Source organism: Theropithecus gelada, chromosome 2 (genome assembly GCF_003255815.1).
Source record: "Theropithecus gelada isolate Dixy chromosome 2, Tgel_1.0, whole genome shotgun sequence".
Classification (NCBI taxonomy): domain Eukaryota; kingdom Metazoa; phylum Chordata; class Mammalia; order Primates; family Cercopithecidae; genus Theropithecus; species Theropithecus gelada.
The window spans coordinates 91737949-91762657 of NC_037669.1; the positions used below are offsets into that span (position 1 = coordinate 91737949).

At 49.7% G+C, this 24709-nt stretch overlaps 2 protein-coding genes across 6 annotated transcripts; both read right to left on the reverse strand.

Annotated features, from left to right (window-relative positions):
• Window positions 1-137: 137 nt before the first annotated feature.
• Window positions 138-1931, reverse strand: TREX1 (three prime repair exonuclease 1). Of its 2 annotated transcripts, none has more exons than XM_025377286.1 (2): window positions 1469-1931; window positions 138-1150 (listed from the first exon to the last, which is right to left on the reverse strand). In XM_025377286.1, exon 2 carries the CDS (start codon window positions 1123-1125, stop codon window positions 181-183), a length of 945 nt encoding a protein of 314 aa, XP_025233071.1. In that variant the 5' UTR covers window positions 1126-1150; window positions 1469-1931; the 3' UTR covers window positions 138-180. The 2 variants fall into 2 exon arrangements, with proteins under 2 accessions (XP_025233071.1, XP_025233072.1); XM_025377287.1 differs by having other exon boundaries at window positions 138-1113; window positions 1601-1907.
• ATRIP (ATR interacting protein) lies at window positions 138-24243 on the reverse strand. 4 transcript variants are annotated; one of them, XM_025377285.1, is made up of 14 exons: window positions 24154-24243; window positions 20490-20623; window positions 19758-19845; window positions 17388-17558; window positions 14249-14367; window positions 10113-10270; window positions 8291-8386; window positions 7834-7963; window positions 6952-7641; window positions 3879-4015; window positions 3628-3719; window positions 3115-3195; window positions 2691-2943; window positions 138-2288 (listed from the first exon to the last, which is right to left on the reverse strand). In XM_025377285.1, the coding sequence occupies exons 4-14, from the start codon at window positions 17556-17558 to the stop codon at window positions 2221-2223; spliced, it is 1995 nt and encodes a 664-aa protein (XP_025233070.1). In that variant the 5' UTR covers window positions 19758-19845; window positions 20490-20623; window positions 24154-24243; the 3' UTR covers window positions 138-2220. The 4 variants fall into 4 exon arrangements, with proteins under 4 accessions (XP_025233070.1, XP_025233067.1, XP_025233069.1 ...); XM_025377282.1 differs by lacking the exon at window positions 19758-19845 and having other exon boundaries at window positions 23861-24243; XM_025377284.1 differs by lacking the exon at window positions 19758-19845 and having other exon boundaries at window positions 23431-24219.
• Between the last annotated feature and the right edge of the window lie 466 nt (window positions 24244-24709).

Sequence of the window (24709 nt, forward strand, 5' to 3'; positions counted from 1 at the left end):
TTTTATTGAGCTCAGATAGTTGATCATCCTGCTAGGGAAAGTGAGGGACAAACACTATGCCCTCCTCCCCAGGTCCCTGAGTGTGGGCAGAGGTCTGGACTGCCAAGAAGGGTAGGAGCCAAGTGACCACTCAGTGCTGGAGGAGGGGGGGTCTTTATTCATCAGATTTTCCTTCTTGGCCTATTCCCCAGGTGCAGCCAGGGATAGTCCATACAGTGTGGCCACTGCCAAGGTCAGGAAGGCCAGTAGACCCAGTGGTGCCAGCAGCCCCTCCCTGGGTAGGGCTCCAGGGTCCTTCATTGGAGGAAGATCCTTGGGTCTCCTTCTCTCTCCAAGGCTGGGACTAGTGTTCCTGGTTGTGGCCAGGTGTGCAGGGGCTGTGACAGCAGATGGTCTTGGCTTGGTCCCAGCAGAGGCTGTGACCCCATACATGGGCCTGATGGTGCTGAAGGGCCTGGCATGAGCATCCACCCACCGCAGCAGGGCCTGTGGTCTCCACTGACAGATGCTGAGCAGGGCCAGGACATCACCCTCAGCCGTGTGCGAGTCTGGAGGGGACTGCCCATACAGGCGTGTGTAGATGCTGCCTAGGCTGTAGCTCTTCCTTGGGCCGTGTTCTGAGGGGCTGTCTGCTCGCTCCACGGCCTTCAGCGCAGTGATGCTATCCACACAGAAGGCACCATCCAGAGCACTGGTGAGGCCCAGCATAGCCAGCTCTGCTTGGAGCAGGGGGAAGTCATAGCGGTCACCATTGTGTGCCACCAGGCACCAGGGCTGTGGCTGGCGCCGCAGGAAGGCTAGGAGCAGGTTGGCCAGGTTGTCATCGAAACATTGACGCCCATGCGCTGCCAGCACAGCTGTGCTCAGACCTGTGATCTCGCTGGCTGCAGAGCTGCAGGCTTTTCCCGGAGCCACACACAGGGAGAGCTTGTCCACCACACGCGGTGGTGGAGGAACTGTGGGAGGTGGTCCCTGAGAGGTGGGGGGGCTCTCCAGGGCACATCTGTGGACAGCCAGCAGGCACAGCTCCGTGACCTTGGGCTGGGAGAAGGGCAAGCCAGTGGCCTCCATGTCGAAAAAGATGAGGGTCTGCATGGGCCCCGGGGGCAGGGCCTGCGAGCCCATGGTTGGGTAGGACCTGCCGCTGAGCCTGGGGAGGAGCATAGGGTGGGTGTGTGAGTGCCCAGTGTTAAGATCCGAAGGGGAGGGAGTGGGGTAGGGGGTGGGCAGAAGCACATCTCAGGCCTTCCCTGCACAATCCTGCCCTGTCTGTGAGCTCCAGGGCCCATTTTCAGGCAGGAAGTTGGAGAGGGTGGGGTGGTTTCCTTAGTGGGACCAGCACATTCGACTGTCTGAGAGGGCTCCCTCTTCACATGACTTGGCCCCTCCCCTAGTGCCCCCTTAGTCTGGGGTCGGGGAACCCATGGCCCTCCTGCCCTGTGCCATCCCCTTGGGGAGCCACACTTACCGTAGCAGGCAGGCAGTAGTGACTTTGCTGCACGCTCTCCCGCAGCTCTCCCTGGCAGCAGTGGCGGGAAGTGAAACTTGGTGTGGGCCCGCCTACAGCCCCACGTGAGCCAGGCCCGCCCTACTCGTCAGCCTGCCTGGTCTGTCCCTCTCGCCAACATCCGTCCCCCCACCCCCACTTCCCCGCCCCCAGGGGACCCCAGAGGCCTTCTGAGATCCAAGGCTGTGGCCTGATGGTGGCACAATGCACCGGGCCATCACACCAATGATAGGCAGCTGGAAGGACCAGGGCAGTGGCGCCAGACCAGCTCCCGGTGTTACACACTGCTGGGAGCTCCTGCTGCAGCCCTTTCGTGCCCACCTGTGGGTCCCACTTTTCCAGGCTTTCCTGGTTTAGGCCTGGGCCAAGAGCCACCTCCTTCCCTGCCACACAATGGTTTCTTCCCATGGCTGCAGCCCAAAGCAATGACTCAGGACAATTCCACAGGCAGGGCAGGGCTCCTTCCTCAAGGCAGATCGGTTACCATGGGGACTGGAGCTCAGCAGCAGCCAGGGACAGGAAGAAGGATCCCAGCCACTCAAGGTCCCGGTCCCGGTCCCGCTCCACCCCTCCCACTCCGCCAAAGAGATTAGACTCAGGAAACAAGGCCAGCCGGTTCTCTGGGCAGTTCCTGCTGGTCACTGCTTTAATCAGTTGATGTGGTAAGGAAAGGAATGGTGCTGGTGCCACCATGTGGCTGGACACTCAGGGCCTCAGCCACACTCCAACTCGGGGTCGTCCACATCGGTTTCCGCGGCACAGAGGTCATCCAGGGCTGCCTCTGAGACAAAAAGGAGAGGTTCTTGGTGAGGGCCCAAAGGTGCCAGGGCCTAGGGCGGGTCCCACCTCTCCTCCCCCAACGCCCGCAGGAACTAACCAGTCCCTTCCAGACCCAGGCCTTGCTCCCTCAGCTACTGCAAACAAAGTGATACAAAAGCAATTCAGACACAGGTATTTCTGGAAAAACTGTGGCTCTGCCAGGCACATTCAACAGATAGGAGCAAAAGGCAGCCCAATATGCTTGGAGAAGAACTGGGGCAGAAGATAAAAGAAAATGATCCCAGTGCCGGAACAGGCTGTAGTGGGCAGGGGCCTGCTGAGGGGATGCCCAGGAATATGAGTTGTTGGGGAACCTCAGGGAGAAGCCGTGGGGGCTGGGCGGGAGGGCCTCTGGCAGGCTCACCTTCACAGTCGGTCACGTCAGGAAGCCCGCGGATGAGCATGCTGACTCCCGGCATCACCTGGTCATACTGATGCAGGACCTCCACGCAGTGCATTATGAAGAGCTTGTCCTTCTGGGACAGGCCGTGCAGCAGCAGCACCGTGTCCCGCAGACAGCGCACTGTCCGCCTCTGCTGGTCAGTCCTTGGGGGCCCACCTGCCCTCCGCACTGTCAGCCACTGTCTGTGCAACATCACCGTGAGCGCTCTGACCACCTGGGAGAGAGGGGGCACAGACTGAGGTCTGGTGCCACCATGGCCTGCACCCTAACAATCCATTCAGCCTAGCCACCTCAGGTGAGGGGGTTTGCAGTGGGGTCTACAGTCCTTGCACAGAGTCCCCTTACCACCCACAGAGCTGCCAGCTGTTGGCCCCTGCCTACTCACCTCTACATTACACTGGCAGTTGGAGCCAGTGACTAGGGGCAAGGGGCTCTGCACACCAAGCTTAGCCAGGAGCCACACCACCTAGAACAAGAACAGATCAGCTCCATCGTGGGCAGAAGAAGACCAGTCCCTGTGAGGGCTTTCTCAAGCTTCTGTAAGAGTTCACTTACTTCAGCAACTGCTTGTCTGCACAAATGGGGTCCAAGAAGTGGTGTGGGACCTTCCCAGGGCAGACCCATGTCTCACCAGCAACCCACCTGCCTCCAGCCCCCCATCCTGCCCCCAAGCCCCAAAGCCAGGACAGGTTCAGTCATCAGGCAACTCTGCCAATTCCTGTCTGCATTGCATCTGTGTAGTGCACAGCTCCCAAACTGAGTTTACCTCTTTAGCTGCTTGATATACTCGTTACTAAAATGAACTAAAGCTCCTTTTCTCCCCAGTAGAAAGAGGAGATTCTGTCGGTTCTTAGGATGGGGTGGGGACAGTGTCCAGAAGGGGCTCTGGAGTTTTTACCTCTTGTTCCAGCTGGAGCCATTGTGTCTCTGAGGCCACTCTGTCAGGCCGTGATGTGATGTACATGTACAGCAGCAGCAGGAGGCAGTCTTCTGAAAAGGACAGTGCACCTCTCACTCAGGGTGCCCTTTCTCATGAAGAGCCTGGGCTACATGCTGCAGAAGCCCTCCGAGGCCCTTGACCCTGTCCCCACCCCAACACTTCCCTTGATCTGCAGGAGCAGTCCAGACGCCCGCCCCACCCTGCTTTACCTGAGTGGGAACAGAGCTGAGGTGCCAACTGGTTGTGGTCCGCCAGGAGGGAGAGGAGCTCAACAGCCAGCACCACGCCAGGCAGGGGTGTCTCTGGGCTGAGGCACTTTGGCAGCACTTGGAACACACACTGGAACCTAAAAGACAAGGACCCAGAGAGAAGTGACACTCCCCAACCACAGCTTCATAACCTACCCTCACATTCCACTAGAGGTAACAGAAAATTGAGCAAGGCAGTACGAACAGGTGAGTTGGTTCAGCCAGACTTGGGTTTCAGTGCTGGCCTGACCTCCACTTACTTACTATGAAACTTGTTTCATGTGAACAAGCAGGCACTTCCACTGCAAGACTGCTGCAGCTGAGAGGACAGGCCCTCATCTGGCATAGCATTGCCGAGGAAGTGGGATGACCTCCTGGACCTGGGATGCCTGGCTTCCACATGCTCCCAAACAGGGATGCAGGTCCTAACTTAGGTGGGAGAGAAATGTTCTGTGCCCACAGAAGGATCGGCCAGGGCTCCACAAGTGATAAACATGGCCTTGGCTATAGTTGGATCTTATGAGACCTCTTGCAGGGCAAGAAAAACCATTTTCTCTACTTGTTAGAAAACGTATCTGCTGCCAGTAGGAGAATGTGCCTACTGTGGGGTGTGCAGGAGGGAGGAGTTCTGGGCACACTGCCACAGGTCTCAGGGGCAAAAGGAAAGCTACTACCAAGAAACCAAGCCCCAAGGCAACTGCTGCTGTTTGCTAAACCCACATAGCCTGGAGAAGCACGGTGGACTGGCCTGGTGGGTGGAGAGAAGAGCAATTCTGAAACACCCTGTGGGGACTGGCCAGCTGTGTACCCCTTCAGACATCTGCAGTTTCTGAGCACAGAAGGTCAAGATATCCCTCAGTATGTCCTTAGGAAGCAAGGTCTCACTATGTGGGGTGAACTCACTTTAGAGCAAATCCTGCATAGCAGACAAAAAGTTCAATGCTTTTTAGTTGCCAGGGTGTGCAGACCTTTGCGGGAAGCTGCAATTTAACATGGTTGTTACCTGGCTTCATTACTGGGCTGTAAGAGGCCCAATATCTGCCACTTGCAGAAGGTATTGCAAGGAAAATCCACCTTTATATACAACACAGTAGTTTCCAAGTTATTTTTTGATAGTGTGATAACTTTTTTTTTTTTTTTGAAATGGAGTCTTGCTCTGTTGCCCAGGCTAGAGTGCAGTGGCGTGATCTCAGCTCACTGCAACCTCTGTCTCCAGGGTTCAAGTGATTCTCCTGCCTCAGCCTCCTAAGTAGCTGGGACTACAGGTGCCACTACACCCAGCTAATTTTTTGTGTTTTTAGTAGAGATGGGGTTTCACCGTGTTAGCCAGGATGGTCTCAATCTCCCGACCTCATGATCCACCCGCCTCGGCTTCCCAAAGTGCTGGGATTACAGGCGTGAGCCATCACGCCTGGCCCGTAAGGACCTTTTTAAATGAAATTTTATGAAGAGCCCCAGTACATGAAATAGATAAGCACCCAGCCATGGCTGTGTTTTGAATGTCCCTGTGGACAAGCTCAACAGGAATGGAATAATGGTGTGTCTACCACCAGCAAAAACATGGTTTCTGGGATTCCTTTTTTTGAGATAGGGTCTCACTCTGTCACCTAGGCTGGAATGCAGTGGCATGGTCACAGCTCACTGCCACCATGCCTGGCTAATTAAAAAAAAAAAAAAAAAAATTGTAGAGATGGAGTCTCGCTTTGTTGCCCATGCTGGTCTCAAACTCCTGGGCTTAAGTGATCCTCCCACCTTGGCCTCCAAAAGTGCTGAGATTACAGGCAGGAGCCACTGTGCCCAGCCTGGGATTCATTCATTTAACAATTATTAAACAAATAACCAAGGCTGGGCCCAGTGGCTCACACCTATAATCCCAGCACTTTGGGAGGCCAAGGTGGGTAGATCACCTGAGGTCAGGCATTTGAGACCAGCCTGGCCAGCATGGTGAAACCCTGTCTCTACTAAAAATACAAAAATTAGCCAGGCGTGGTGGCAGGCACCTGTAATCCCAGCTTCTCAGGAGGCTGAGGCAGGACAACTGCTTGAACCTGGGAGATGGAGGTTGCAGTGAGCCGAGATTACACCATTGCACTCCAACCTGGGCAACAAGAGTGAAACTTCGTCTCAAAACAAAACCAAAAATAAACAAACAAAACAGCCACTATGAGCTGGGCCCCTGCTGGGCACTTGAGTGCTGGGTCTGCCTGATCCCACTGCCTACACTATACTGCGGTGCTGTGTCCAGCTCTGAGTACCACCTTTAGCATGGGCCAGACCAACCAAAAATATTCAGATGGAAACAGATCAGGAAACAGCAGTGCTGAGCTCAGAGATGAGATGGTTTCAGATACATTCAGCCAGTGGAATCATTCCAACATAGAAACTGGCCCTTTGGTAGAGTGCTGAGAGGGAGACTGGATTACTGGATGAGGGGATGGGCTGGCTGTGTTCACAGTTCTCCCCAATCTTGTGGCTCTGGAATCCCAAGGGAGGAATTTATGATCAGTGTTCATTCGCTAGGTTCACTGTAATACTACTACCCACAAACCGTAAGAGGAACACGCCACCCCAGATGCATGCTAAAGATGGGCACAATGACAGGCAGAGACTCCAGCAAGGTCAGCCTGTGGGCCGCAGATCCTCCCCACATCCTCTGCTTCCTTAGGGAACCCACTAAACTTCAACGTGCTTGTGATATATGGTCTTCACCTTACCCACATCTCAGGTTCAGAGGCCCCTTGTCTTAGCCCTTGTTCTGGGACAGGGCCCTCCTCCACAGAGGTTAGCAGCCTCCTTTAATCATGTGTGCCTTCTGCTTACCTGTTGTTCAGAGGCAGAATTAAACCAAATAAACCACTTCCTTGGTTCTCCCATTTGGTCCCACTTCCCATCACTTCAGAACTCCCTGAACCAGGCCTTAGAACTAACTAGTGTAGGTAAGTCAAGATGTGAGCAAAGTACAAGAGACACGGGTTAGACCTTAACAGGTCAGGTGAGACCCACAGAGAATCATGACTCCTATGCTGCTTTATACCTGGGCAAGAAATCAGAGGAAGTGTTTTCGGCTAATTTCACCAAAACCTTAAGGCACTGGGTCAGGACACTGGCTTGAAGGTGACCTGTTGCTGCAGAAGAGAAAGCCAACAGGTGAAGAAGCATCTTCAACAGTGGGTGCTGTCCTTGGTCATCAGCAACCCCCCTTGGGGCTGAGGTCATATCTCCATCACTAAACCTGTGAACCAGGCTCCCATTTCCTTCCCCAGCAGCAGAATCTGCCCCAACTCGTGACAGTAATAGGGAGACCACTGCTCCGCTGTGGCACACCAGGTGCTGAAGAATGCTAAGTGCAGTCACAGAGAAGCCTTCCAGGATACACACTGAGTCCTCAGGGTTGGTCTCTATCCCAGAGCTCACGCGGGAGGAATGTGTCGGTGAGTCCCCAGGTGCTCCACTTCTCTTAGCAGCTGCCAAGTCCTGCAGGGCCTGGCAGTGTAAGCCGATGAAGAACTGTACAAGGGGGAGGAAATGCACGGCTCCAGGAAGCTGGCAGAGTGGGAAGGCCCTTCTGCCTCCCTCTGCTGGGTCTCCATCACGTGAGCACTCATTCCTGGCAACCAGATTCAGTCCAGTGAATGCCAGGTTCTGTGCTTCTCTCAGGGCTGAGAGGGAAAATGACCCATCCTGAGAACCTGTGGTCCTGAGGCCTGACATTCCAGCCAAGGTACTGGCAACAAACACAAAGAAAAATAGGTAAGTGTGGGATGGAGATAAGGTCAAGGGCCCCAAACAGCTTGCCTGCCAAATTCTCCAGGCTCCCTGCCCTTCCCACAGACTTCCCAGGCTGGCTAGGGCCAGAAAGGAATTTGCTTCCAGGAAGCTCCTTCCCAAACAAGCTTTCCAGGAGTCTTATGCTTACCTGCCAAACCCTGGTGGCTGCAGGGGGGTGCCAGCAGGAGACTCAGAACTACTACTCAGGAGGTGGCACAGGCTTAGGGATGACCCTGGGATCAAAGGCTGCTTCAGGAGCAGGTTTATCAAAATGGAACCTGTGAAGACAAGGTGACTCTAGAAGGTTCTGACATGGGAGATCTTTTCTGTGGCCTCAGAAGGAAACAGTAAGGACTCTTTGGATGCCAACTGTCCTCTAAGTTGCCACTAAGCCCCAGGTAGATGCCTGTGGGTGCGGAAGGCTCTGGGATATACCTGCCTTTGGCCCTTTCCACTTTATAAAGTCTTCTGCTTAAGCCACATACTTTGACTTCCCTGGACTCCCTGAAGGACTGCCCAGGGCGCCGGTTCTCAGAGGCCTGGGCAATTCTTCTGCATATCACTCAGAGCCATGCAGGCCCCTGCAGAAGCAGGGATTCTGGTACCTTGAGTGTTTGATCTCTGTCTCCAGCTGTCAACAAAGCTTTTCTGGGCCTCTTCTTGTTTTATGGAGTCACCTCTCAGACTGTGGGTCTTACTATCTGAAATGTGATAAAATGTAAATCAAAACTTGAGCACAAAAGCATGGGCATATTAGAAACTTTTACATGCAATGAGTTTAAAACACAGGCTGTTCTACTTCTTCCACCTTGGATCAAACAAGAGCCAAAGCAGCTCAAAAGCCCTGCATTTTTTACCTTTCTTATGTAAAATAGGAACTCATATAAGGAAAGGAAAAGAAAATCAAGCTATTTGCCTCACTCAAAATGAGGCAATTAGATAAAACAGTAACCACTAACATTGACATGGTGCTTGTTATGTGCTAGACACTGTTCTAAGAGCTTTACACACATCAGCCCATTTGTTCCTCAGTGACCCTACAAGTAGTTATCATTAGCTCTGTTTTACATATAGGGAAACTGAGGCACAGAGACTAAAGGACTTGCCCAAATTACATAAGCCAGTAAGTAGCATTACTGGGACTCACATCCAGGCTATTGGGCTCTACTGCCTGCTTGTAACACTACTGTACACTGCCACTTTAGCTGCTAGATTCCAAAAATGTAAGTGGGCTGCAGTTTCTCAGAAGTGTGTAATGGCCAAGGATTTGAAAGGTTGATGGTAAAAAGAGGGTCAATGTATCTGATTTATAAGATACATTGACATAGTAGTCTGAAAACCTACTGATGTTAGATTGTCTCTCTCAAAAAAACAGCAGCATCCCCTCAACCTGGACTGAGTTATAAAAACTCAAAAGCTGGACTACAAAAGGAAAACAGAGGCTGGGCACGGTGGCTCATGCCTGTAATCCCAGCACTTTGGGAGGCTGAGGTAGGTGGATCACGAGGTCATGAAATTGAGACCATCCACGCCAACATGGTGAAACCCATCTCTACTAAAAATACAGAAATTAGCTGGGCATGGTGGTGTGCACCTAGTCCCAGCTACTCGGGAGGCTGAGGCAGAAGAATCACTTGAACCCGGGAAGCGGAGGTTGCAGTGAGCCAAGATCACGTCACTGCACTCCAGCCTGGTGACAGAGTGAGACTCCACCTCAAAGAAAAAAAAAAAAGAAAAGAAAAACAGGTTCCTGCATACTACTGATGGTTTAAAAATATACCCACAACCATGATGGCAGGTGCCTGTAATCCCAGCTACTCGGGAGGCTGAGGCTGGAGAATCACTTGAACCCGGGAGGCAGAAGTTGCAGTGAGTCGAGATTGTGCCATTGCACTCCAGCCTGGGTGGGTGACAGAGTGAGACTCCGTCTCAAAACAAACAAACAAACAAAAAAAGCCCACAAATGCTTTGACACACCTCCCTTCAAAAGGTATAGCTTGATTTCCCCTCCTTGAGTGAAGCCCAGACTCAGTGATTTGCTTCTAACAAACAGAATGTGGCAGAGGTGACGCTGTGTGACTTCTGAGGCTAGGCCACAAAAGGACAGCTTCTGCCTGGCTCTCTCTCTCTCTCTGGATTTGCTGGCTTTAGAGGAAGCCACCCACCAGGTTATAAGGATACCCCGTATCCATGTGCAGAGGCCCATGCGGCAAGGAATTACACTGCCAGTCATGTGAGTGAGCCATCTTGAAATAGATCCTCCAGCTTAAGACAAGCTTTCAGTGATTCCAGTCCCTGCAGAGATTGTCCCCACTGTGCCCTGTCAGAATTGCTGATCACAGAAATTGGGAGAAAATAAATAACAATTGTTTTAAGCCACAAATTTGGGTAGTTTGTTAAAAAGCAATAGATGACTTATGGACTTACCCTCTCTGCCCACCAGCGGCTTGTATCCTGACTCTGTCTGGCAGGGGTGGGGAAGGGACATGTTAGCACTAAAAGACTCCTTTGTAGGAAAAGATGTTTTTCCAAATTGTGGAGAACATGCTTCTGGCTTTATAACCACAGAAGGGTTTTTCCTAGGACTGGAAAAAGTTAACTATGAAAGCAAAGTAATGATTCTACTAAAACAATTCAAAATACCTGGTTACAAAATTTCTAACAAACTTTAAACTTTTCATGTCTAGGTGTTTTAACCAAAGGTTTTATCTATTATGTCTACCATTCTTTGTCAGGGGAGCAGTGCAAAATTCCAGGCATTTGGTTTTCTTTTTTAAAAATATTTTTAAATTTTAATTTCTCTATAGAGATGGGGTTTTGCTAAGTTACCCACGCTGGTCTGGAACTCCTGAGCTTGAGTGATCCACCCACTTTGTTCTCCCAAAGTGCTGGGATTACAGGCATGATCCACCGTTACTGGCCAATTCCAGGCATTTTGATCCAAATCGTTGAAAAAGTTTTTTACTCATTTTTATATTTTTCTAATCATCCAAAAATATAATATTAGCCAAAATTCCTTTACTATTCTTTATTATCACTATTTCCAATTCCACCAAAACTTTTTTTTTTTTTGAGACAGAGTCTTGCTCCGTTGTCCAGGCTGGAGTACAGTAGCATGATCATAGCTCACTGCAGCCTTGACCTCCTAGGCTCAAGCGATCCATCCACCTGTAATCCCAGCCTCCTGAGTAGCTGGGATTACAGGCACACACCAACATGACCAGATAATTTTTTTTTTTTTTTTTTGGGTGAGACAGTGTCTCACTCTGTTGCCCATGTTGGAGCCCAGTGGCACAATTATGGCTCACTGTGGCCTTGACCTCTTGGGCTCAGTGATCCTCCCACCTCATCCTTCTGAGTAGCACAGGGACTACAGGTATGCAACCACCACATCTGGCTAACTTTTTATTCTTTCTAGAGATAGAGTTATTTCTAGAGATTGGGTTTCACCATGTTGCCTAGGCTAGTCTTGAACTCATGGGCTCAAATGATCAGCCCACCTCAGCTTCCTAAAATGCTGGGATTACAGGCGTGAGCCACCAGGGCCGGTAATTTTATTTTATTGTTTTTTTAGTAGCAGTGGGGTTTTGCTATGTTGCCCAGGCTGGTCTCGAACTCCTAGTCTTAAGCAATCTTCCTGCCTTAGCCTCCTGTGTAGCTGGGATTGCCTGTGTAGCTACCATGCCTGGTGCAAAACATCTTTTCAATGTGGAACAAACTGTTTTTTTTTTTTTTTTCTGGGACGGAGTCTCGTTTTGTTGCCCAGGCTGGAGTACAGTGGTGTGATCTTGGCTCACTGCAACTTCTGCCTCCAGGTTCAAGTGATTCTCCTGCCTCAGCCTCCCAGGTAGCTGGGATTACAGGCGCATGCCACCATGCCCAGCTAATTTTTATATTTTCAGTAGAGACAGGGTTTCACCATGTTGGCCAGGTTGGTCTCAAACTCCTGACCTCAAGTGATCTGCCCGCCTCAGCCTCCCAAAGTGTTGGGATTACAGGTGTGAGCCACTGCGCCCAGTGACTATTAACGATTTTTTAATAGTCACAAGACTTCCAGGCTGGGCGTGGTGGCTCACACCTGTAATCCCAGTAATTTGGGAGGCTGAGGCGGATGGATCACCTGATGTCAGGAGTTCAAGAGCAGCTTGGCCAACATGGTGAAATCCCGTCTCTACTTAAAAAAAAATACAAAAAAACTAGCCTGGCGTGGTGGTGTGTGCCTGTAATCCCAGCTACTTGGGAGGCTGAGACAGGAGAATCACTTGAACCTGGGAAGTGGAGGTTGCAGTGAGCTGAGATCATGCCACTGCACTCCAACTTGGGCAACAGAGCGAGACTCTGTTTCAAAAAAAAAACTTCCAATAGAATGCAAAGACTTTAAATAGAAAAAGAGTTATCAAAATAAGTATCAAAATTTTGATAAACCTATTAAGTATGTTGAAAACTGAGCAACTTCTCAGTGCTAATGTCTTTATGTTAGAGAAGCAGTGTTAACCCTCTGATCTGATCATATAATGCTGAGGTCTTTCTGTTACTGATGTGTGAAGAGGATCCCCTCAGCTCTCTTATGTGGACAATGCAAGGCATGGAGAGTTCAGTTTCACACACTGCCCATTATGAGCAAAGGCAGCAGAATGTTCAAAACCAGAAGATGCCCTGACTCTGTTCAAATCTCAAGGCTGGGCCAGGCACAGTGGCTCATGCTTGTAATCCCAGTAGTTTGGGAGGCCCAGGCTGGCAGATCATTTGAGTCCAGGAGTTCGAGACCAGCCTGGCCATGATGAAACCCCATCTCTAAAAATACAAAAAGTAGCCAGGTGTGGTGGTGCATGCCTGTAATCCCAGCTACTCGGGAGGCTGAGGCAGGAGAATCACTTGAATTCGGAAGGTGGAGACTGCAGTGAGCTGAGATCACACCATTGCACCCCCGCCTAACAGAGTGAGACTCCATCTCAAAACAACAACCACAACAGGCCGGGCACGGTGGCTCAAGCCTGTAATCCCAGCACTTTGGGAGGCCGAGATGGGCGGATCACGAGGTCAGGAGATCGAGACCATGCTGGCTAACACGGTGAAACCCCGTCTCTACTAAAAAATACAAAAAATTAGCCGGGCGAGGTGGCGGGTGCCTGTAGTCCCAGCTACTCGGGAGGCTGAGGCAGGAGAATGGCATGAACCCAGGAGGCGGGGCTTGCAGTGAGCTGAGATCCGGCCACTGCACTCCAGCCTGGGTGACAGAGCGAAACCCCGTCTCAAAACAAACAAACAAACAAACAAACAAACAACCACAACAACAAAAAACCACAGCAAATTTCAAGGCTGATACTGACAGTGCCAGACATCTCTGTAAGGCAGAGGGCAGGACAGATCATTATTAACAAGTTGAGGCCAGGCACGGCAGCTCATGTCTGTAACTCAGCACTTTAGGAGGCCGAAGTGGGAGGATTGCTTGAGCCCAGGAGTTCAAGATTAGCTTGAGCAACATAGTGAGACCCCGCCTCTGTATAAAAACAAAACAAGGCCGGGCTCAGTGGCTCACGCCTGTAATCCCAGCACCTTGGGAGGCCGAGGCGGGTGGATCACCAGGTCAGGAGTTTGAGATGAGCCTGGCCAACATGGTGAAACCTCATCTCTACTAAAAATACAAAAATTAGCTGGGCGTGGTGGTGTGTGCCTGTAGTCCCAGCTACTCAGGAGGCTGAGGGAGAATTTTTTGAACCCAAGAGGTGGAGGTTGCAGTGAGCTTGAGATTGTACCACTGTACTCCAGCCTGGGTGACAAAGTGAGACTCTGTCTCAAAAAAAAAGAAAAACAAAAAAGTTGAGCACATCTGACCACAAAGAATGGGGCTGTTGGACAAGGGTCCCCAGACAGCAAATAAGAAAAAATATTCCAAGTAGCTGGAACTAAAATACACTCATGCTTGCAACAAAATCAGTTAAACAAATTACATAAAAGTAAAGACTGGCCCACCCCCAAAATTTGGAGATCATTTTCTCCAGGTCTTTCTTTTTTTTTTTTTTTGAGACAGAGTCTCGCTCTGTCACCCAGGCTGGAGTGCAGTGGCGTGATCTCAGCTCACTGCAAGCTCTGCCTCCCAGGTTCATGCCATTCTCCTGCATCAGTCTCCTGAGTAGCTGGGACTACAGGCACCCGCCACTATGCCCGGCTAATTATTTTGTATTTTTAGTAGAGACAGGGTTTCACCGTGGTCTCAATCTCCTGACCTCGTGATCCGCCCGCCTTGGCCTCCCAAAGTGCTGGGATTACAGGTGTGAGCCACCACACCCGGTCCGTTTTTCCAGGTCTTTCTGGTCCGGAGGAATTATGTTTGTAAAGTGCCATATAGTGGCAGCATTTCTAGAGTATGGGCCTTTATGCTGTGATGTCTCAAACCACGCAAGCTTCATCTAAACCACCTCTGAATCCTTCAGGAAAAGAGGATCTCTGTCCAGGTGGCAGGGTCTAAATGACCTTCATTTAGGACCGGCCTGACATTGTTATGCAGATTGTTTACTAAATAATGCAAAACTGAACTATCCCTCCTCCAGCACCATCATTACCTGACATGGGAAACAGAGGGAGCAGCCAGTTTATTTGCGCGTTCACTGGTCTGGAGCTTTGTCCTTAATTCATTCATCTCTGCATCTTTAAACTGGAGTTCAGACTGCAATGATTGGAGCTGGAGGGCAAAAGAAACATGCTTGTAGTGGCCCCATCATATACACAAAAATATCTCTGGGCTTCAAAATCACAAGCCAGTAAAAGACAAACAATGAAAAAATACATATGAAAGTCTGCTGTGACATAAACGTCCTAAAATATCAAACATTAGCTTTCTTTCTGAAAGACAATATGGTGCTCTAAAAAGATAATGGACTCTAACTATTATAAGGGTAGTTTGTGAGGGTTCAAATACCAGCCCTGGCTGGGTGTGGTGGCTCAGGCCTGTAATCCTAAGCATTTTGGGAGGTTGAGGCAGGAGGATCATTTGAGTCCAGGAGTTCGAGACCAGCCTGGGCAAAATAGCAAGACATTGCCTCTACAAAAAATTTAAAAAATAGACCGGGCGCGGTGGTTCAAGCCTGTAATCCCAGCACTTTGGGAGGCCGAGACAGGCGGATCACAGGTCAGGAGATCGAGACCATCCTGGCTAACACGGTGAAACACCGTCTCCACTAAAAAATACAAAAAACTAGCCGGGCGAGGTGGCGGGCGCCTGTAGTCCCAGCTACTTGGGAGGCTGAGGCAGGAGAATGGCGTGAACCCAGGAGGTGGAGCTTGCAGTGAGCTGAGATCCGGTCACTGCACTCCAGTTTGGGCGATAGAGCGAGACTCCGTCTCAAATTTAAAAAAAAAAAAAATTTAAAAAATAAAAAAAAGAATTAAATACCAGCCCACCATTTACTAAATGTCTTTGAACTCTAGCTTATTTGAAACATCAAATGCCTGTCTTCATCATCGTTGGGAGGATTAAGCAGAATGATGAGTGTAAAACACTCAGCACAGAGCTTGGTAAGGGGCTCTATGTCAGCAGTAACATACTGACCTTTATTAACCAATGCAATGGTGCACAATTCCAGGTCTTCTTCAAAGTTTGGGAAGAGTATTTGGAATAGTTTACCAAGACACTGTGCAGTATAGAGACACCTGCTGCTCTGGCCTGCAGGTGCCACACCCAACAGTAACTGCCATCATTCCCCAAGCACACTCTGTGCCAGGCCCAGCACCAGACACAGTAAGTGCAAGAACGTGTGAGTCTCCCAACAACCTTTCTGGTTATGTTTTGTAACAGATAAGGGAAATGAGCCATGGAGCTTAAGTTATTACCTTGAGATCACCGCTAATGTGTGATGAAGCCTGGATTCAAATTCAGGTTTGTCTGACTGCAAATTCCTTGCTCTTCATCACTTATACAGAAAGTTAACTATTGCGGTTAGTGTTGGGCACAGGTAAGTGCTTAAAGTTTGCTAAGTTTGCTGAATGAAACAATGAGAGAATAAGATCCCATGTCCTGATTGAAGCATGGGGAAGTGCTGAGGGAAAGTTGTGGTAGGTACTGGATACCTACTGTTTTTCTTTCCAGAATAGCATTTTCCTCTCCCTGAGAAACAGGCTGGGCATGGTCGCTCATGCCTGTAATCTCAGCACTTTGGGAGGCCAAGGTGGGAGGACTGTGTGAGCCCAGGATTTTGAGAACAGCTTGGGGAACATAGCAAGACCCCGTCTGTACCAAAATTTAAAAATTAGCTGTGCCTGGTGGTGTGTGCCTGTAGTTCCAGCTACCTGGGAGGCTGATGGGGGAGGACTGCTTGAGTCTGAGAGGTCAAGGCTGCAGCAAGCTGTGATTGCACCACTGCACTCTAGCCTGGGCAACAGAGTGAAACCCTGGACCTTGTCTCAAAAAAAAGAAAAAGAAAAAAGAAAAAAAAAATCAGTAATTTCCCTACCTCTGACTATTTTATTAGAATGAGAGCTATCATTTTTTTGCTTTTGGTTACAGCAATTGGCCAGGGACAGACACTTAAGTTAGACCAATCAGAGCCTTTCTCAGAATTTTAAAACTTGCAATGAGGAAGCCTAAGTCTTTTTTTGAGACAGGGTCTCGCTCTGTTGCCCAGGCTAGAGGATAATGGCATGATCGTGGCTTACTGCAGCCTCAACCTCCTGGGCTCAAGCAATTCTCCCACCTCAGCCTCCTGAGTAGCTGGGACTACAGGTGCACACCACCATGCCTGGATGATTTTGTTAATTTTTTCTTTTTTTTTTTTTTTTTGTAGAGATGAGGTCTCACCAGTTGCCCAGGCTGGTCTCGAACTTCTGGCTCAAGTGATCCTCTCACCTCAGCCTCCAAAGTGCGGGATTACAGGTGTGGGCCACTGCACGTGGCCTTAAGTCTTTTTTTTTTTTTTGAGACGGAGTCATGCTCTGTCGCCCAGGCTGGAGTGCAGTGGCCGGATCTCAGCTCACTGCAAGCTCTGCCTCCCGGGTACACGCCATTCTCCTGCCTCAGTCTCCCAAGTAGCTGGGACTTCAGGTGCCCGCCACTTCGCCCGGCTAGTTTTTTGTATTTTTTAGTAGAGACGGGGTTTCACCGTGTTAGCCAGGATGGTCTCGATCTCCTGACCTCGTGATCCACCCGTCTCGGCCTCCCAAAGTGCTGGGATTACAGGCTTGAGCCACCGCGCCCGGCCGTGGCCTTAAGTCTTAATTCTGCTCTGTATTTACAAAATATGAGCCCAGGAGCTTCTGGAGAACACACCCTCTACCATAATGATAGAACCTTTTTATAGCATAGAGAATAAAAATGTCCTGGCAAGATTTAAGTCATTTAAGGCCCCAGCACACCCCTGTTCTTCCAAGACTTGGATATGGAAGCCAATACATTTCCTTTTAGCCTAAGCTAGGTCAGTTGAGTTTCTGATTTAGCAAAAGAGCCCTAACGTAAGCCTGTTTCTAGAAATGCTAAGCTAGTTATTCATTCCCGCCAAGACCAACTACCACAGCAAAATAGAGTTTCACCTAAATCCCTTTCCAAAACATATCTAGACACTGGAAGAAGAGTGCTTGGCAATTAGATGATAGCAGAAAGTATTTAAGATAAACAAATGTTGAAATCTCCCTGGAAGATTTACAGGCAACCCTGGTCAAAGGAACTCAGTGGGTAGGAAAAGCTGGTGCAAAACAAATGCTCTGGGTCACCTTTTTGGAGAATTCCTTTTCTTTGTCACTGAGTGCTTGGGTTTTCTCTTGCTCAAGAAGAAAATGTGATCTTCTCTGTTCCTCTAGAACGGATTCCGTCTGATGTAGTGAGTCTCGCAAAATTTTAATTTCTCCATTCTTAATGAGAACTTCTTCTTCCATTACTTTCATCTGTAAATACCAAATTAATCTCGTGAAAACTTTGTAAGAGAAAACTACTTATGTACTTTGTTTTAACATGTAGTTGGGGAGATGGAGAAAGCACAGGAAAAACATATCCTACAGATAAATGAGTACTCAAAATATATCCACAGCAACCAGATGTCACCATGGTCTGCTAGGCCTGTTCATGGGACAGCTGATATTCATCAAGACAGCTTAAGGATACACTTGTCACTCATGCATGAAGGTTCTTTTTGCCAGGGAGGGGGATCGGGTTGCTTAGGCTGGAATGCTGTGGCACAATCATAGCTCAATGTAACCTCAAACTCCTGGGCTCAAGTGATCCTCTCACCTCAACCTATTGAGTAGTTAGGACTATAACGCATGTGCCACTAACCTGGCTAATTCTCACTTTTATTTGTAGAGACAGGGTCTCATTGTATTGCCCAGGCTGGTCTTGAACTCCTGAGTTCAAGCAATTCTCTCACCTTGGCCTCCCAAAGTGCTGGTATTACAGGCATGAGCCACCTTGCCTCGCCAGATTCCTTTTTTTTTTTTTTTTGAGACTGAGTCTCGCTCAGTCGCCCAGGCTGGAGTGCAGTGGCGCGATCTCGGCTCACTACAAGCTCCACCTCCTGGGTTCACGCCATTCTCCTGCCTCAGCCTCCCCAGTAGCTGGAACTACAGACGCCCGCCACTACGCCCGGCTAAATTTTTTTTGTATTTTTAGTAGAGACGGGGTTTCACCACGTTGGCCTGGATGGTCTCGATCTCCTGACCTTGTGATCCGCCCGTCTCGGCCTCCCAAAGTGCTGGGATTACAGGTGTGAGCCACCGCGCCCGGCTTTTTTTTTTTTTGAGACGGAGTCTTGCTCTGTCGCCCAGGCTGGGGTGCAGTGGCCGGATCTCAGCTCACTGCAAGCTCCGCCTCCCGGGTTTACGCCATTCTCCTGCCTCAGCCTCCCGAGTGGCTGGGACTATAGGCACCCGCCACCTCGCCCGGCTAGTTTTTTGTATTTTTTAGTAGAGACGGGGTTTCACCGTGTTAGCCAGGATGGTCTCGATCTCCTGACCTCGTGATCCACCCGTCTCGGCCTCCCAAAGTGCTGGGATTACAGGCTTGAGCCACCGCGCCCGGCCGGTTTTTGTATTTTCTAGTAGAAACGGGGTTTCACCGAGTTAGCCAGGATGGTCTCGATCTCCTGACCCTGTGATCCGCCCGTCTCGGCCTCCCAAAGTGCTGGGATTACAGGCTTGAGCCACCGTGCCCGGCAAGCTTTTTTTTTTTTTTTTCTTGAGACGGAGTCTCTCTGTTGTCGCCTGGGCTGGAGTGTGATGGCACGATCTCGGCTCTGCAACCTTCACCTCCTGGGTTCCAGCCTGCCTCAGCCTCCCGAGTAGCTGACCTATTACAGGTGCCCGCCACCACGCCCAGCTAATTTTTGTATTTTTAGTAGAGACAGGTTTTCACCATGTTGGCCAGGCTGGTCTCGAACTCCTGACCTCAGGTGATCCACTGGCCTTAGCCTACCAAAGTGCTGGGATTACAGGTGTGAGCCACCATGCCTAGCTGGATTCTTTAGGCTCTAAATAGCCGGGCGCGGTGGCTCAAGCCTGTAATCCCAGCACTTTGGGAGGCTGAGACGGGCGGATCACAAGGTCAGGAGATCGAGACTATCCTGGCTAACACGGTGAAACCTCGTCTCTACTAAAAAATACAAAAACTAGCCGGGCGAGGTGGCGGGCGCCTGTGGTCCCAGCTACTCCGGAGGCTGAGGCAGGAGAATGGCGTGAACCCGGGAGGCGGAGCTTGCAGTGAGCTGAGATCCGGCCACTGCACTCCAGCCTGGGCGACAGAGCCAGACTCAGTCTCAAAAAAAAAAAAAAAAAAAAAAGAGGCATTAACAATCTGGGTCAGCTGGGTGTGGTAGCTCATGTCTGTAATCTCAACACTTTGGGAGGTTGAGGCCAGGAGTTTGAGACCAGCCTGGCCAGAATGGTGAAACTCCGTCTCTACTAAAAATACAAGAATTAGCTGGGCATGGTAGTGCACACCTGTAGTCCCAGCTACTCTGGAAGCTAAGGCATGAAAATCACTTAAAACCAGAAAGCAGAGGTTGCAGTGAGCCGAGATTGTGTCACCGCACTCCAGCCTGGATGACAGACTCCATCTCAAAAAAAAAAAAAAAAAAGATCTGGGTCACATACTTTGCACAACTAAAATTCCACATTATATTCCTGGTTTTCTTAGGGACCTACAGATGGTGATATGAAGGGTGTCTGCTTTCTTGCAAAGCTGCTAGTGAAAATAGCAACCATTGGCCGGGCGCGGTGGCTCAAGCCTGTAATCCCAGCACTTTGGGAGGCCGAGACGGGCGGATCACAAGGTCAGGAGATCGAGACCATCCTGTCTAACACGGTGAAACCCCGTCTCTACTAAAAATACAAAAAACTAGCCGGGCATAGTGGCGGGTGCCTGTAGTCCCAGCTACTCGGGAGTCTGAGGCAGGAGAATGGCGAGAACCCGGGAGGCAGAGCTTGCAGTGAGCCGAGATCGCGCCACTGCACTCCAGCCTGGGAGAATGAGCAAGACTCCGTCTCAAAAAAAAAAAAAAAAAAAAAAAAAAAAGAAAATAGCAACCATTATGAAGTTGTGTTCTTCACGTGAAGATATATGCTATAAATTCGTCTCAGTACCCTAAGTTTGTATCTCTTTTTGGATCTGGTATACAGTGTTTTTCTTCTTGCCTTTGCCATTAGGAATTTCATGATTTAGTTTCTTTCAGCCTAAACTTTCTGGCTGTCTTTCCCTAGTCTTCTCCCATGTCATAGGGATGAATCTAAACACTTGTTTTACAACTTTTGTATATTTTACTGTACATGCTCTTAAACACATACGTGAATGAATTAGCCACAAAAACAGCAAGTTAAGTCACTTACCTTTTCTTTCAGTTCTTTGTATTGTGCTTGAAGTACCTCTAATTCAAAATTATCTTTAATTGGAACACTTTCTCTGTTTTTCCCCGCAGGATTTTTTGACATGCCATCTAATAATCTGTGGACCTTATGATCACCTGTAAAAAACAGTTCCATATACATTTCAGGACCCAACATTTTCCCACTTTCACCAGAAAATGCTGAAAATACCCACTTTTTTTTTTTGAAATAGGGTCTTGCTCTGTCACCCAGGCTGGAGTGCAGTGGTGTGATCACTGCTCACTGCCACCTTGACCTCCTGGGTTCAAGTGATCCTCCTGCCTTAGCCTCCTATGTAGCTGGGACTACAGGTGTGTGCTACCATGCCTGGCTAATTTTTTTTTTTTTTTAATATTTTAGTAGAGATGGCGTTTCACCATGTTGGCCAGGCTGGTCTTGATTTCCTGTCCTCGTGATCCGCCTGCCTCAGCCTCCCAAAGTGCTGGGATTATAGGTGTGAGCCACTGTGCCCGGCTGCCTGGCTAATTTTAAAATTCTGTGTAGAGATGGGGTTTTTTTCCTTATGTTGCCCAGGTTGGTCTTGAACTCCTGGGCTTAAGCAATCCTCCTGCCTTTGCCTCCCAAAGTGCTGGGAAGAATTACTCTTGAAAGCAAAGCAGAGAAAGACCTAGTAAGCAATATAGGTGTTTTTCAACCTAAGAACATGGTTCAAACTCATAAATGATCCTTCTTTTTTTTTTTTTTTTTTTGAGACGGAGTCTTGCTCTGTTGCCCAGGCTGGAGTGCAGTGGTGTGATCTCAGCTCACTGCAACCTCCACCTCCCAGGTTCAAGCGATTCTCGTGCCTTACCCTCCTGAGTAGCTGGGATTACAGGCATGTGCTACCAGGCCCGGGTAATTTTTATATTTTTAGTAGAGATGGGGTTTCACCATATTGGCCAGCCTGGTCTCAAACTCCTGGCCTCAAGTGATCAGCCCGTGTCGGCCTCCCAAAGTGCTGGGATTACAGGCATGAGTCACCACACCGGCTGAAACTCATAAATGATCCTTCTAAAACAACAGATCCTGTTACTCTTTCCCTATCCTTCATCCAATTCCAAGAGTCTCATCTAAAGCCTGAGGAGATCTCATTGGCCAGAACTCAATGATCTATTTATTATTCAATAATAGTTACTGGCTGGGCACAGTGGCTCAAGCCTGTAATCCCAGCACTTTGGGAGGCCGAGACGGGCGGATCACGAGGTTAGGAGATCGAGACCATCCTGGTTAACACGGTGAAACCCCGTCTCTACTAAAAAATACAAAAAACTAGCCGGGCGAGGTGGCGGGCGCCTGTAGTTCCAGCTACTCTGGAGGCTGAGGCAGGAGAATGGCGTAAAAACCCGGGAGGCGGAGCTTGCAGTGAGCTGAGATCCGGCCACTGCACTCCACCCTGGGCAACACAGCGGGACTCCGTCTCAAAAAAAAAAAAAAAAAAAAAAAAAAAGTTACTGACCACATACAATATGCCAGGCATGTTAGGCTCTACAGATACAATGGCGAGCAAAATTGATACTGTCCTTACACTCACAGAGCTTAAAAGACATTTGACAAATAATCACACAGATAAATGGAAAATTATAACTGTGATTAAGAACTGCAGAAGAGAACAAATACAGGAAAGTCTGTAATATGACAGCAATCTGACTTACGTGGGATGACTGGAACATTTCCCTAGGGAAGACTTGAAGGAGCTGAGAGCTGAAGGACAAGTAGGAATTAACCAGATAAGTGGAGATGAATGAATGGAAAGTATACTCAATGTACAAAGAAAGAACAATGTATAAAGTTCCTGTATTGTAAAGAAGCAGAGAGAATTCAAAGAAAGTTAGTGCAGCCAGAACCCAGAGAGTGAGAAAGGGCCAAATCAGGCTGGGCCTTGCAGGCCATGTTAAGGATTTTGGTCTTTACACTAGAAGTGGGAAATGATTAAAGGGCTTTCATTAGGGGTGTTCATGGCTGGGTGTGGTGGCTCACGCCTGTAACCCCAGCACTTTGGGAGGCCGAGGCAGGTGGATCACCTGAGGTCAGGAGTTTGAGACCAGCCTGGCCAACACGGCAAAATCCCGTCTTTACTAAAAATACAAAAATTAGCTGGGCGTGGTAGCGGGCACAAGTAATCCCAGCTATTTGGGAGGCTGAGGCTACTAGGGAGGTTGAGACAGTATCGCTTGAACCTGGGAGGTGGAGGCTGCAGTGAGCCAAGATGGCACCACTGCACTTCAGCCAGGGTGACAGAGTGAGACTCAGTTTCAAAAAAAAAAAAAAAAAAAAAGGGGTGTTCATGTATATAATAGTTATGTATATAAGATAACAGCCAGATTTGAGTTTTGAAAAGATCACTCAGAATGTAATGTGAAGCCTCACTTGTAGGGAGTCAAGACTGGAAATTGGAAACCAATTTAGCAGACTATTGTTCAAGGGAGGACTCATGGCAGCATAGATCAGGCAGTTGGTAGAAGTGATAAGAGTCCAGAGAAGGATTAAGAAGGTAAGCTTGACAGGCTTTGCAACGAAATTAGATGTAGAGTCAAGGAAAGGCGAAGAGTCGCCTTGTGCCACTGATGGAGAGTGGTGCTAGTTACTTCCTTGTGGTCATCATTCTCTGAATGTCTGCTTTGCCGGCACCATGCTAGAAATGCTGGAGGAGGACTGGGTTTCCAGGAAATGATCGTGTTGAGTTTAAGGTGCCTTGAGACACCCAAGTACAGATGCAAGGTGCACTCAAAACCTTTCTCTTTCTGGGAGTCCTCAAGACTTCACTCATTCCTCAACTAGCATGTAAGCTCCATGAAGGACAGTTTTTGTATTTTGTTCATTGTTAGCTCAGTTGCAGTTCCTCACGTTTGGGCACCTAGCACAGTTTACTGGTTGTATAAAAGAATAAATTTATTTCATCTCTTGCCTGTGTCAGACTCCTCCCATGCTAACACTGCCCAAGGGAGACAGTGGGCTTCATAAGATCTAAAGCCGCTCAAACTTGTCACAAGAATGGGTCCTCATGCATGGGTAGTGATGGTTCTGATGGTGGTGGTAGGTGTGTTCCAAGGATCTCTGCTTAGAACCAAGAACCAAGTGGCCTAAACTTTAGAAAATAAAGTAAAATGTCAACTTAGCGTTCTATGTTTCAAATCTGCTGTATGACCTGGCTAATTTATTTCCCCCTAAAATCAAAGGACCTTCTGGAAGACAACCGCTGCTTAAATCAGAGTGTTCCCATATTTTAAAAAGGCGAAAGGGCAGTGCTGGCCGCGAGGTTCCGAAGCCACAGCCATCAAGGCGATCTGGCGCGGTCTGCAACTCCCTCCGAGGAAAAGGCCCCGAGGAGCACTCACTGGACACGTGCTGAGCCGCGGCCGGACATTGGCTCAGGGCCTGTGACGCGAGGGTGTCAAGCTCCTCCAGGTCGTCGGCAGTGAAGTCCCCATGCGCGCCAAACGGGTCGTCAGGGTCCGGGGCAGCGGCCGCGGAGAAGCCCCGGGCCCGCTTCCTAGGGGGGTGCCCGGTGCCCGGCGGCGGGCCGGGGCGAGGCGCCGGGGGCTCGCTCCGCCTCTTGCTGCCTGGCGCGGAGGTCCCCGCCATGCTTTCCGCTCACCCCAAGTATCCGACAGCAACAAGCCAGACTTGCCTACCGCCAGGCCCGAGAACCGGACCAACCGCCCGCGCGCCGCGGCTTGCCTCCACAGCGAGTGCCCCGCCCCTGGCCCAGGGGCCAATCAGCTGGCAGGCGGAGGGCGCGGAAGAATGACGAAAGTCCCAGCGCGCCGCCAAACCCGGCCCTGCCGGGTGTTCAGAGGTCCACGGCTGGAATTCGGCAGGTTTGCTGCAGGGACTCAGTGCCACACGACCGGTTACCGTAGGCGCGGGTCGGAGGCGCACCAGCTCCGCCTCGCGGGTGGCTTTACGCTCTCTCCCTGGCACTCTGTGGAGGAGGGCTGCGCAGGAGCAGCTTGCCCTAGCATTTAACGCGTGTTGCGTTTGAGTCGAGCCAGGCAGCATTCAGGGATGTGGTCTCCGTGACCTCGCTTTCGTTCTCCCGCCAGACCTACTTCCTACAAGCCCTGAGGCTTTCTTGAGGAGAGTGTAATTTGTTGGATGAGGAGTATGAATAGAGCTGTCGTGTGCAGACATCTTCGGGTATAGTGAATGTTTCACATATGTACATTTGAGGTAGGCTTAGGGAG

What these genes read in the sequence shown, in the direction of transcription:
- TREX1 (XM_025377286.1), bottom strand. Translation starts at nt 1,125, where the DNA reads ATGGGCTCGCAGGCCCTGCCCCCGGGGCCCATGCAGACCCTCATCTTT.
- ATRIP (XM_025377282.1), bottom strand. Translation starts at nt 24,107, where the DNA reads ATGGCGGGGACCTCCGCGCCAGGCAGCAAGAGGCGGAGCGAGCCCCCG. An exon ending in ACAGAGATCAAACACTCAAG is followed by an intron (nt 7,964 to 8,290) that starts GTACCAGAATCC and finishes TTGTCTTCACAG; the next exon opens with GTTCCATTTTGATAAACCTG. An exon ending in CAGCCACCAGGGTTTGGCAG is followed by an intron (nt 7,642 to 7,833) that starts GTAAGCATAAGA and finishes GTTTGTTGCCAG; the next exon opens with TACCTTGGCTGGAATGTCAG.